The 13,727-nt window shown below is 49.9% G+C and overlaps 1 protein-coding gene across 5 annotated transcripts in view; it reads right to left on the reverse strand.

Annotated features, from left to right (window-relative positions):
• Tet3 (tet methylcytosine dioxygenase 3) overlaps window positions 1–13,727 on the reverse strand; it is a 102,609-nt gene that overhangs the window by 44,906 nt on the left and 43,976 nt on the right. For all 5 annotated transcript variants that reach the window (XM_041641248.1, XM_041641249.1, XM_041641251.1 and 2 more), the window contains one exon: window positions 6,099–8,253. In XM_041641248.1, the coding sequence (XP_041497182.1) occupies window positions 6,099–8,253 (2,155 nt within the window). The remainder of the gene's footprint in view (window positions 1–6,098; window positions 8,254–13,727) is intronic.

The following is a 13,727-nucleotide window of genomic DNA, read 5'->3' on the forward strand; positions in this document are numbered from 1 at the left end:
CCGCCTTCTCTCCTCGCGGCGGACAGTGAGACAAGAAGTGAGGTGAGGTTTCTCTTTCTGAAATATATAGGAGCTCAGGAGCTCAACAGACTGTTTTTGGGAGAATGCCTCCTACACGGCTCAAGGTATTTTCCTTAACCCTATGCACTTAATCTTAAACTCATTAAGACAGAAAGAAAGCTCTGTTCAACTCCTACCAGGCTGGGGGAGAAATGAAAGGTTTTTTTTCCCCCCCTATCTTTAGCCAGAGGCAAATGAAACCACTCAGAATAAGGAGGGACCCCCAGTTTCTGAATGACCTCCCACTTCCCCTCCCTCTTTACACACACACTATGGGGGCAGGAAAAGCACTTGCCAAAGCCTGACAGCCTGATTAGATCCCCAAGACCTACATGACAGAAAGAGAGAGAGAAGCAACTACCACAAGATGTCCTAGATCTCCACATGTGCGCTGTGGCGTGTGAACACACTCGCAAGTACACAGAAATCTAACAGACATAAAGGTCTCCACTTCCCAGTAGGGGAAGCCAAAGGCAGAATGCATACAGGGACATGTGTTCATGACACTGGTACACAGACTGTGCACAGCCAGGCCCAGATCACACAGTGTTTATCTGTACAAGGCCTGAGCTTTTGTTTTATTTTGTTTTGAGACAGGCTTTCCCTGTAGCTATGGAGTCAGTCCTGGAACTTGCTCTGTAGACTAGGTTGGCCTCAAACTCACAGAGATCTGCCTGCCTCTACCTCCCGAAGTGCTGGTATAAAGGCATGTGCCACCTCTGCCTGGCTAAGGCCTCAGCTTTTCAATGCAATGTTATGGGCAGCATGAATATACAGTTACATAAGATCCATTTCCAAGAGTGTCCACCAGCATGACACTTCCTGAGAGCTGGTGAAGTCCACAGCAGGGGGCAGGCAGACGATCAGGACCTGCCCCGGATCAGGATTACTGGATAGAATTTTGTTTTGTTTTTTGATACAGGGTTTCTCTGTGTAGCCTCCTGGAATTTGCTTTGTAAACCAGGCTGGCCTCGAACTCAAGAGATCTGTCTGCCTCTGCTCCCCGAGTGCTGGGACTAAAGGCGTGCACGACCACTGCACAGCTCTGGATGAAATTCTTAAACATGATCAGGTAATCTGCAGTCTGTGTTACTGGCAATTCATCTAAGTACCTTTATATAATAGGTCCATTAACTGACCCAAGATAAAACGTGAAGAGTTTATACCTATGCTGATCACACATCTGTCAAGATAAAATACAGAGGTGGAATAAAGTTGACTAGTTAACCCAAAACTATTTGGGTACCTGCTAGCCTCGATGCTTCAGAACTACAAGAGACAATCCTGCAATCAAGAAGCACAGAGTTTGGCTGCAAAGGAGAGCACACAGAACAGTCAGGGAATCCTGACTCAGTACTGATGCTCACCACTCTCCAGGGGCTTTCACCTGCCTTCTCCACTCCCTCACATATGACCTTAGCCTCCAGTGTGAGCCCTCGCCCCTAAACATTGGTCTTCTCTACCCTCAGGCTTCTTTCCGCTCTACACATTCAGCCTGGAAACGGCCACAACTGAAATTTCAACCACCATCAACTGCAGCAGAATCTCCAACTCATGGATCTGATCTTGCCCCCCCCCATGCCCCCCCACATCTGCAAGGCTGGCCTGTAGTTCTCTCCCACATCCAGTTGCCCAGCCTGGAATCTCAGGGATCACATCAACTGTTCCTCCTTTCCACTCCTGCCGCACGGCTGCTGAAGTTCTACCCATCTTTCCCCTCCTTCCTACTCAGCAGTTATGTTTTCGGGGAGGGGGGATGTGGCAGTTTTTCTGCAGAGCCCTGGCTGCCCTAGAACTTGCTCTGTAGACCAGGCTGGCCTTGAACTCAGATCCCTCTGCCTCTGCCTTCCAAGTGCTGGAATTAAAGGCACTCATAATTTCTGCTTGAGCTTGTAAACTGGTTTCTCTGCTCTCAGTATCACCATCCCTCCCTGCCCTGAAACTGCTCTCCTGCCGCTCCCAGTTAGCATACATACCAGCCACACCAGAACTTGTCTTTCTCGCCTCCCTCCACCACATTCTCACGGGTTTTTACAGCCCTTTCACCTCCCTGTACCCACAGCCTGCCCATACCATGCACCTCTTCTGTCCCTGCTGCCCCTCTATAGTCCTCTAAAACTCCATCAGACATCACCTCTGTCAGCAAGTTTTTTCTGACACCCTCTCACTCGGGAACAGATTTTCCACTTTTACCTAAATACTCTATTGCCTTAATTTTTTTTTAAAAAAAAAAAAAGACTATCCCATCAAACTGAATGCAATGGAAGGGGACAAATTTTCTAATGTCACCCGGTAGGCACCACAACCAGACACGTGTACTGAACAATGTTTTTCCCTCCCCTAGACTTTCACCTGGCTCCAGACAATAGAGATGCCTTTCTTGTACCTACTTTAGGCAGGAAACAGACTTAACATGCAGCAGTTCTATGACGTCTGCTCCATCTTTCCCTGACCCTCACCATCTACTCTCCTGCCCCGGCTCTGGGTTAGTCGGTTCCCACAGTTTCCTGTTGGCTGCTCCTCGGATACATTAAGACAATGATTAAAAGCCAACACAGATGCTTCCTCACCTATGAAATGAGTAGATCTCAAAGGGTGCTTTTTCCACTGAGAGGTCATTTGGATTTGTTCTCTGTTCTACTCTGTCTCCTCTGGGCATTTCTCCACTCCTGAGCATGGACACAGGTAACCCCTGAAGTCCAGGGCCCTGTCCACCTCTGTCAAGTGTCACAGGATGGTTAACAGCAAACAAGATCTCTCTAATGCAAACTTCAAAATATTAGGAATATTTCAATACCACCCCAAAGGTAGTTAAAGACCCCACCACCTCTCAGAGAAAGCCAATGACTTCCACATTGTCTAGCTCTGTTTTGAAATTTCATGGTTGCCTTTAGTTTTAGAATCCAAGATTTAGAGAACAAACTTAGATGCATCCTATCCAAATACCCAAGAAAACCATACGGTTTTATTTTTTTAAGACAGTCTCTCTACATGTACCAACTAGCCTATAACTTTTTATGTTGCCCATGTTGCCTCAAACTCCTGATTCTCCAGCTTCAGTCTCCCAGGTGCTGGAATTAAAGGTGCATGCCACCACAAGTTTCTCCATAATTCTCACATATGGGCAATGCACTTGCTATTCTGATTATCCAGTGATGTTTGCATTGGCCTGAACTGCACACTTGTCAAGAGTTAGTAAGAAACATGAATGGTAAGTTTCTTGTACTATGTTATAAGAGATGTCCTATTTTAGTTTTTTTAAAATGCTATGTATGAGCGTTTGTCTGTATCTATATATGTGCACTGTGTGTGTGTGCCCAGTACCCACAGAGGCCAGAAGAGGGAGTCAGATCCTCTGGAACTGGAGCTACAGATGGGTCTGAACTTCTTCTTGTGGGGCTGGTAACTGAACCCCAGTCCCCTGCAAGAGCAGCAAGTGCTCTTAAGCATATACGAGTGCTTAATGGACTTGCCAGGTCTCACCTTACATCCCTGCAAACTTTGGTTTTGTTTTTCGAGACCGGGTTTCTCTGTGTAACAGCCCTAGCTGTCCTGGAACTTGCTCTTGTAGACCAGGCTGACCTTGAACTCACAAAGATCCTCATCCCTCTGCCTTCTAGAGTGCTAGGATTAAAAACATATGCTACCACTGCCCAGCTAAATTTCTTATATAAACCTGCAAATTCTGCCTATCAAGAGTTAAGGGATACATTTCTGGAACATGGTATGGTCCCCATCTGTCATGGATCTCAGAGTGAGCAGTTTTGTTGAAAAACTTTCTCCTGAGCCTGAATTTCACAAACAGAGTCTACCCAGAACAGTCGAAAATAACACTCGATGTCTTTTCCCAACAGGAGCCTCAGGCCCTTCAGGAACTGAAGGCAAACCCCTCCATCCAGCCGCTGTAGTTAGGGCTTGCTTTTCAATTAGTTTCAATCACAATACGGCATGGCAGGGAGCCTACAGACTTGCCTCTGGGTAAAGGTCTGTAGTACAGGCCTGAGGACCTGGATTTGACCCCAGAAACCCACTTAAATGGGAAAACCAACTGCACAGAACTTCTCTCTGACTTCCCTGCATCAAACACAAACATGACAACAACAAAGAGTATGGCATGGGTGGTGATTAAGAGCCCAAGTGCTTAAGTTCAAATCTCTATTCCACCATTTCTATGACCTGATTTTGCTTCATCAGCTACCATGGAGCCACCCACATCATTTAACTGTACTGTGGATTAAATGTTGTCGTGACTGTGAAGTGCCTGGTCTGGTGTTCACGAATGCTACTGTTGCTGTCAGCAGCTTCCTGCTCCAGGTCATCACCTCCATCAGTAAATTCACCTCCAGGGTTTATCTGAAGGTTAGAGATGGCCCTAGCACTCCCAGCCAGTAAGTGGTGGGGCTGGAATTCAGATTCTAAGACAGCCTTGTCCGACCCTCAGAGCCATAAAATGAGATTTAACAATTAACATATTTGTTAAATCCTAAGTAATAGGTAAGGGCATGGGGCACTACATTCAGGGAAGTGAGACAGACAAACAAACAGGTAAAGGCAAGAGGAGGAATTCTCGTGATCTGAACATGCTTCTCTCCCCCAAACAATAGGGATCAGGGGGCCTTCGGGGCCATCTAACAAGAAGCAGAGCTAGTAGGCTTGTTCACCCCTCAAAGAAACCCGGGGCCAAACTCTTTGTTCCAAGTGAATCCTGTCATGCCCCAGTCTTATACCCTGGAGTCTGGGGTAGCTGCAGCGCACGAGAGTCTAGACCCTCCTCACTAACTGAGACAAGCACTTTATGAATCACATTGTTCATTTACTGCGTGCACATTTTAACAAGTTAGGAAGAAGCCTTTGTGTATCGCACAGGCACAAGAATCCAATGTGTTTGTCAAGAACACTGGTGTGTCTGCTCTGTCAGTACCTGAGACGCAAGTGTCATTCATGGACCTTTCCTGAGCAACGGGGCACAGGAGCAGAGCACACCGCACCGAGGACCTCCTCCTCTGAGACTGTCTCGTCCATGCGAGTGGTTCTAAGGCCCCCAAGGGCAAGGCGTACAAACTGATGGGCTCTTTAGCTCCTGATCCGGGACACGGGGGTACACACACGACCCAGATCTACCCCAGTTAGAGCCCCTGACTTAGACGCTCCCTCCTGCTGCACAGCCATTCCAGGCTCAGGCCTACAGAGCCGAGTAAACACTCCCCTCCAAGCCACCTGCCCTGAGTGAAGACCCAAGACCTCTTCCTCTTCCAGGACCATCCATCCATCCGCTCCCTCCTCCCTCCCACTCCAGCACACATGTTTTCATGCACAGCTCGTGGCATTTTCTTTATAGTTCCTGGATAGTCTCTCCTTACACCATAAGCCAGAAGTCCTTTAAAAGCTCAAGATAACAGACATCACTTGCTTTCAAACCCCCAAGAACCTACTACTTCCCCTGGGATCAAGGTCACCTCCTGACATCTAGAAGAGCTGCTTTCTAGTGGATGGCCCTGCAGGGCTCTGCAAAGACACCACCTGCAGGAAGTGACATCACCACAGAGCCTAGAAAGAGTGACCTGGGAGATGGGCCTCTGGGCATGCTACGGGGATTGTAGTCTTGGTCAAATTAATTGAAGTGAAGGTCCAGCCCACTGTGGGTGGTGCCATTCCCTGGATGACACCCTATGCTAACAGAAACAGGATCTGGGCAGCACACATATTCATCATTCTCTGCTTCCTGATTGCGGCTGCCACGTGACAAGCTGCTTCAAACTCCTCTCTTTCACTTCCCTGCCATGACTGGCTACACCCTCAAACTGTGAGCCAAGATGACTTGTTTGCCTTTAATGGCTTTGCAGCAACAGGAAAGGAAGGAAGACAGCCTTCGGTTTAGACTGATCCCAGTTTCCTTCAGGGTTTTGTCCACTTGCCTGTCAGCTCATTTCCCAGGACACAGCAGAGAGGCAGGTAAACCATCTGTCAAATGAAAGACCCTAGAAACCCAAGCCCACAGGCTGCTCTCCTGTCCGTCCCTAACTCTCAAACGGACTTACCGACACAATCGCAGGTGGGAAATTCGGCCTGGGCCCTCTTGGCAGGCGTGTCCAGAAGACTCTTGGTGGGCGTGTCCAGGTACTTCAGAGGCGATTCCAAGAAACCACTGAGGGTGGGTGTGAGTGGGTTCTCGGCCTTGGTGGGCGTGGCCTCCTGGCTGCCCTCCTCCGAATGAAAGCAGGTGGTTGAGAGTACAGTCACAGCCCCCGAAGACTCAATCTTGATCTTCTTGGGGGAGCGGGTGGCGAAAGGGCTCTCCGGAGCTGGGAGACATGTTGTTTGGCTCTCAGGGTCTTGAATGGGCACCGAAGGAGGGCCCGGAAGCCCAAAGCTATCCCCAAATTCAGCTTCAAATTGCCGGATGAGCTCTTCCAGCTTGTCATCAGCAGGAGGAAGGGGGCCACCGGTGGAGCCTGGCTGTAGGGCTGTCATAGGGCTGGGGGACCTCATTTCCTGAGTAGGGGGCAGCAGGCTGTCCCCAGAGGGACTAGGTGCAAATAGCGCAAGAGAAGGTTCTGGGGGTAGAGGGGCAGCAGAGCTCTGGGAGGCAGCACCCTGGGAGGCGGGAGGCGGGGCAGGGAGCTGGGCAGGCGGAGGATCCTGCACATCCTCTGAGGCTTGGGATTTTAGCCCTTCGAGAACAATCTGCCGAAGAGGCAGGAAGAGAGGCTGCATGTCCCGGGACCTGGATTTCTTGATCTGAATGGGCTTTCGGACACTGGGCTTGATCCCAGGGGTGGTTTTCTCAGCTCCCACAGGACCTCCAGCTGGGGTAGGGGGCTTCTTCTTCTTTTCCTTGGGTGGTTTGTCAGGAGGTCGTGGGGCCGGTGAGCCTGGTGGGGCCCACCAGCCAGGAGCCTGAGGCTCTGTGGGAGCAGGGCAGGAGGCATCATGGGCCTGCTCCAGGAACAAGCTGCGCTTATGGTGGAGGTGCTGCTGCAGTGCCGTCTGGGCCTTCTGGTGGGCATCAGGCTCTGGGGAGGGCAGGGGAGCCTCCCTCTGGGAAAGAGGGGATGGTGCCGGGGCAGGGGAGGAAGAGGGGGCCTCAACCTTGACCTTGGGCTTGGTGGGCAGGGCCTCGGGCCGCTTGAATACTGACTGGATGTAATCACTGGCACTGCCCAATAGCTGCTCCAGTTCAGCCATAGGGTCAGGGCTTGGGCGGGGCGCAGGCCAGGAGTTCCGGGGTGTTGCTGGAGGGGTGTCAGTACCCCAAGCTTCGGGAAACTCAGTTCTTGGAGTTGCTGGAGGAAAGGCTGGGCTATCGGGAGCAAAGGATGGATGTTCCTCTGGGGGAACCACAGGCCATGAGGGGGCCCGGAGGTAGGACTGGGGAGACCTGAAAGGGGCAGAAGGGGACAAGGCCTCAGGGAGTGGACAGGACGCCTGGGAGGTGGAATGGGAAGGCTGAGGGAGGGCAGAGGAGAGCTGTGTGAGGGCCTCGATGGCGATGGCTGTCTGCAGGCTGATGTTTTTTTCCTTGGCAATGCTCAAGGCACTCTGAGACAGAGGCAGGCCCTCCAGAGGAGGTACCTGGGGGACCTCAGAGCTAAGGAGTGGTCTGGTACTTGGGGTTGGGAGGCCAGCCTCACCAGGAGGCAGAGTGCCTGGGAGTCTGGGCCGCTCCTGCCCTCCCTCCATGGCCACAGACTTGATCTTCCCCTCCAGCCACTCGAGGTAGTCGGGGCACTCTGGGCCATCGCAGTTGCAGTTGGGTGGTTTCATGCCATGCCTCGCAAGCGCCAGGGCTGTCTGTAGCGTGTCGAGGTCTTCACTGCCCTCAGAACAGCTCTCAGGTCTGGCGCCCCTGCTGTTCCCAGCCTCGCGACTCATCTCACGGTTGAAGGTTTCATAGAGCCGGGTGCTAAGGGCCCCATAAGAGGACACAGCTTCGGCCACGGCCGAAAAGGCCACCAGGTCGTGGGCATCTTCCAAACGAGCAGTGTGAGCAGAGCCTGAGGCAGCGTCCCAGTCGGGCTTGTGGTCTACCCGCCAAGGACCTGCAGCTCCCAGCAGACTGGGTCCGGCGGGCTCTCTAGCACCATTGACCGGCGCCCCTGAGGTGTTTAGCTGCCTTGAATCTCCATGGTACACTGGCCCTGAGTCCATCTGACCTGGAACAGGTCCATCAACTGGGCTGAGCTCTGAGCCTGTCTGGAGAGAGAGAACAGGGGCGGGGAAAAGGAAAACCATAAACCACACTATTTGTAAAGTATCACCCCGCTTCACACTGCCCACATATACTTCCAAACCCCTCTTTTCCTGCAGACTCTCTCCCTGGTACTTGTTGCGCCTCAGTCTAGCTTCATGCATCCCCACCATTTAGCTGGCTTTACCAGCCACAATAGAAAGGTCTTTAAAAGACCAGAAAGGGGGCAGGGCAACAGCTCCCTTGCAAGCATGAGAACCCGACTCAAATCTCCAGAACCCACATTTGAAAGAAAGAAAAAACCAACACCAACAACAGGAGTAGTAGCACACACTTATAATCTCAAGAGCTGGGGAAGCGGAGACAGGCCAGTCCTTAAGGGTTTGCTGACTAGCCATCCTGGCCTACCTGGCGAGCTCTAGAGTGAGACCGTGGGGGTGGGGGTGGACAGCTCCTGAGCTATGACACCCAAGGCTGTCCTCTGACTTCCACAGACACACAGGTGTGCACACATGCAAACACACAAAGAGGTCTTATGTGGCATTCTCAGCGTCACTCAGATCAATTACAAAACCAGCGAACACTCAAAAAGGCCCTTAAGCTTCCACTAACCAGGGTCACGCCAGGGCCCTGTCTACTGTTTGTGTGTCAGCGGGGTAAGAGAACTAACAAACCGAACATGGAATGCTGTGTGGTAAATAGGGAGCTAGGAAGTACACGATTTAGGGAAGCAGCTTTCCCACTGAGCCTGGGTAGGATTAGCCACAGCTTCCCACCAAGGAGGAAACCCACCTTTCCCTTCTCTCCCTGTTAAACCATCTTGTTAGGAGAGCTAGTGCAGTTCCCAAATGCAGCTCCAGGCCTGAGGGAAACCCCACGCTGAGATCCACACCGCCCCATACTGAGTCTGACCCTGCCCGACACTGAGAGCAGCCCGGCTCCATCAGAGCCAGTTGTGAGATGGCATCTGAGAGCCTGCCTAGAGCCAGTTGTGAGATGGCATCTGAGAGCCTGCCTGGAAAGAGTCAGGAACACTCATGCACACAAGAGCATACGGAAGGGAAGGTGAGGCTGAAGTAGGCCCACAGGACCTAGCCCGGAAAGGCAAAAGCAAATACAAAGACATGGCATTAAGTTTGCAAGACTCAACATCCCTTGGAAAATCCTTCCGTTCCTGGGAAGGCCAGGAAAACCCCAGAAGGAATGAGAGATTCCAAGTCACAGGCAGAGGTGGAGCCTGGTGAGGTGCAGGACTGAACTGCTGAGAACCTCCCTGCAGGGGTCCCAGCAGCTGAGGCACAGTCCAACAGCCTGCTCTGCAGCACCCGCAAAGGTCCACTGTGGCTAGTACTACCCAGAACCTCCCTGAGGAATTAGGCCGAACTGGGAGAAGTAGGTCAAAGTGGATCAAGGGACCCCAGCTCCTTTTTTTTTTTTGTTTTTTTTACTTCCTGGCTCCACGAGGTGCGCCCCTTGGCTCTGAGACTTGCTGCCCACCATGACTCTCTGCTTCAAACACCGATGAGGCCAAGTGGCTACTGACTGAATCCTCTGAAACTGTTAAAAATACTTTCAAAAAATTTTTTCCTATCTCTATTACTTTGTTTTGTTTTTCCACAGGAATGGAAAAGTACCTGACAAAAAGGAGAAATTTGGTAAAGACACCACCTTAAGCAAACGATCAGCATTAGATATAACAGTAATTTTCATCATTGTGACCAAATAACTGACAAGAAGCAACTTATGGGAAGGGGATTTATTTAGGCTCACAGTCTGAAGGTGCAATCCATCACTGTAGGTACAGTCTGAGGGCAGTGAGTCACACAGCTGCGCCAGTAAGGGTGTGAGGTCAGTAGACCGGACACACAGAGAGGGAAATGCTGACATTTAACTGGCTTTTTCCTCTTTACTCAGTATAGGAACACAGTTGGGAGTCTTACCCCTTCAGGTAACCTTCCTTAGAAAAGGCCTGAAGGACTCAAGGGTGTGTCTTAAGGCCTAAGGTGTTTCTTAGTTCAATCACAACTACCCAGTACAGTTATCATTACAATATGGCAACATCAGCACTGTGGCCTGCACAGGACACAGAAGGCTGACAGCTCAGAGAACTTCTGCCAAAATGTAGAACCTGAATCTACTCATAAGGAAACTATCAGGTAAACAAAGCTGCAGTGTTCTACACAATACCTGAAGTGTTCTCTCAAAACCTATACTCAAGAAAGAACTTCTTCCAATTTTTATAGACAAAACGCATGTTTATAGGTTAGCTCTCAAACCTGGGGAGAGTAGCACTCGTCCTACCGATGCGATCTGATATCAACACACACCAGACACTGCTTTGACCATACTAATCTTGACTTGGATCATTATAATTAGATAAGAAAATTCTCTTTAATCCCAGCACTCGGGAGGCAGAGGCAGGCGGATCTCTGTGAGTTCGAGACCAGCCTGGTCTACAAGAGCTAGTTCCAGGACAGGCTCCAAAGCCACAGAGAAACCCTGTCTCGAAAAACCAAAAAAAAAAAAAAAAAAAGAAAGAAAGAAAAAAGAAAATTCTTCTGGGATTGTAGCTCAGTGGTAGATCACACGCCAAGCACATGTGAGGCCCTAGGCTGATCACCAGTATGCTCCCTCCAAAAGGTAATAGTTAAATAACTAAAGATTTTAATCTGGGTGCTGAAGAAATTGTTCAGCAGGTAAGAGCACTTACTGCTCTATCAGAAGGCTAGAGCTCAAATCCCAGCACACACTTTGCGGCTCATAAATTCCTGTACCTCCAGCTCCAAGGGATCTGACAACCTCCTTCTAGCCTCCATGGCCGCCACGGCACACTCATGTTCACACACACAAAATCTCTTCTAAAGACAGTGAATGCCTGGTTATTAGGACAAACACACACAAGTATTTAGCAGGAAAGGGACACAATACTTCTGACTTAATCTCAGGGAGTCACAAAATGTTTGGATGTATATCTGAAAATATACATAGAGAGAAAATGATGAAGCAAATGAGACCAAACAAACATTCTGGGACATGGGAGTTCCAGGTATAATTCTTACAAGTTTGTATAAGTTTTAAGATCCTGCCAAAATACAAAGCTAAAAAATGCCTTAGATCCTTGGGTAGCACACAAAAAAGCTTTAAAATGACTAACATACCAGCCCTAAAAATGTCACACATGGCGTCACAGCTCTACAGTCCCCGACACTGTCTGTCACACACGGCCACAGCTCCAGAGTCCCCGACACGGTCACACACGGTCACAGCTCCAGAGTCCCCGAAACTGTCACAGCTCCAGAGTCCCCGACACTATCACACACTGTCACAGCTCCAGAGTCCCCGACACTGTCACAGCTCCAGAGTCCCCGACACTGTCACACACGGTAACAGCTCTAGAGTCCCCAACACTGTCACACATGGCCACAGCTCCAGAGTCCCCAACACGGTCACACACGGTCACAGCTCCAGAGTCCCCAACACTGTCACACATGGTCACAGCTCCACAGTAGCAGTGGCTACTAGGAACCAGGCTGTGGCAATGAGTCTCAGCCCGCAGATCCCATCTCATTACTGCTTTTGGCTTCTCTATGTCTCAGCTTTGAACACGTGGTCCTCGGAGTTTCTGGCCTCTCCAATGGCTATTGTGGTTTATTCTTAAAGCATCACTTCTGCTCTCACCCAGGTTGCAGAGTTAGCTGTGCCTCTTTCTCCAGGACTCTTCCAGGTCCCTTGCATCTATCACAAGCATCACTATTATATGACTAAGCAACTGCCTTCCACAGTGGTGGTAGTCAAGGCAAGGCAATGTCTAAATCCCAAGGGTTCCTGGGCCTTCCCTTCCCAGGGCTGGTACAGAAGAACACTCCTGGGACAAGGAGAGCCTCCTATCCCCCAAAGGCCATATAATATCTGCTGGAAAACTATCTTTAGATGCCTAGAGCAGCAGCCATAAGATACTTTAGAAATGTACAGAAGTGTGGCTTAGACCTGAAGCTACCCAATTTTATGTGCTTCCATGTACAGGGACAGGAGGAGGAGCATGCATAACCAGGAAGAACCATCAAAGAGTTATGAGATTCACAAAAACAACACCAGGAAGACTAATGTTACATGAGCTGAGGCTTCCCCAAAATGGTCAACACAATGAAAAGGGATTTTATAAGTTATTTTTGGTGTATGAATAAGAACCAACTACGGCTGGCTACGTGCCACTCAGTTCCCTCAGAGGGAAAAATGCTTTTCAGACCAAAAAGAGAATAAAGGGAAAAGGAGACACAGGCATAGAGGGGAAGGAAGAAAAGCCAGCACGGTAGGAGAAAGAAGAACACCCCAAATTCCAGTTTCTTTGCTAAGGAACCCCACTGATATATTTCTCAGAACCTGCTGGACAGCTGGGAGCAAACTTGCCAGCAGAAGCTGCCACTGAGCACAGAGGACAAGCATGTTCCCCAACTTTCAGTCCCGAGTTGGAAAGCTGGTAGGTTCTTGACTGGGCAGAGGTACCACCAGCATCCAGGTTCCGGAGAAGACCGTCAGCTCAATGGCTTACAGCCTACGTTACCATTAGTCCTGTGGCTAATAAAGCAGGGGAGTTACACTGATACCATGATGCCCAGGTCAGAACCTCAAGAGCTGCCAGCTCCAGCGTAGCTGGCTTGTCCAGAGTTAGCGTTTATTTATTTAGACAAATTTTAAAGCTCAAGTTGTACATGAAGCCTTGATTTTTTTTTTTTTTTTTGGTTTTTCAAGACAGGGTTTCTCTGTGGTTTTGGAGCCTGTCCTGGAACTAGCTCTTGTAGACCAGGCTGGTCTTGAACTCACAGAGATCCGCCTGTCTCTGCCTCCCGAGTGCTGGGATTAAAGGCGTGCGCCACCATCGCCCGGCTTAGCCTTGATTTTCTTGAGGTTTTATATTTCTACCTGGCAAATTCGCCTATAGCAGAGAGGAGTTACTGCTTATACAGGATATAGCACACTCCCCATCTCAACACCAGTGTAGCCTTCTGAAGCCAAGGCCAGGGGTCAGGGATTGATTACTCTTTACACCCGAATCAATTATAACTTCACTGACTACCTTCAAAGTCCCTGCAGGCTTTTGATTTACAACTCTATCCGAGGATGCTCAAGTTACACAACATCTGCCACAATTCTGTTGCTGCCAGCTATGGAGAGTGCTGCTTGCAAGTGCCTGTCACCACGGCCTAGCCACACTCAGAGATGAGTTGGTAAGCCAGCTGACAGGGGTGGGGTCTAGCAGTCTGCCACAGTGAGGCAGGCAGACATAGCAAATGACTTAGCAACCTGGGACTCCACTTAGTTTGGGCTATGCACATCCCCTCTTCTAATAAGGCACTTGGTAACCTGACACCCCTCTCTCTTACCTGCGCATACCACCTCTCTCTGAACCTAGAAACCATCACTAATAAAGAGTCCTTGTTCACACCTAGTTGCACATACACCCCTCTCTGAACAACAGACT

Source organism: Microtus oregoni, unplaced genomic scaffold (assembly GCF_018167655.1).
Source record: "Microtus oregoni isolate MIOR12 unplaced genomic scaffold, Mior012 000002F_ref0000024, whole genome shotgun sequence".
NCBI classification, from domain to species: Eukaryota; Metazoa; Chordata; class Mammalia; order Rodentia; family Cricetidae; genus Microtus; species Microtus oregoni.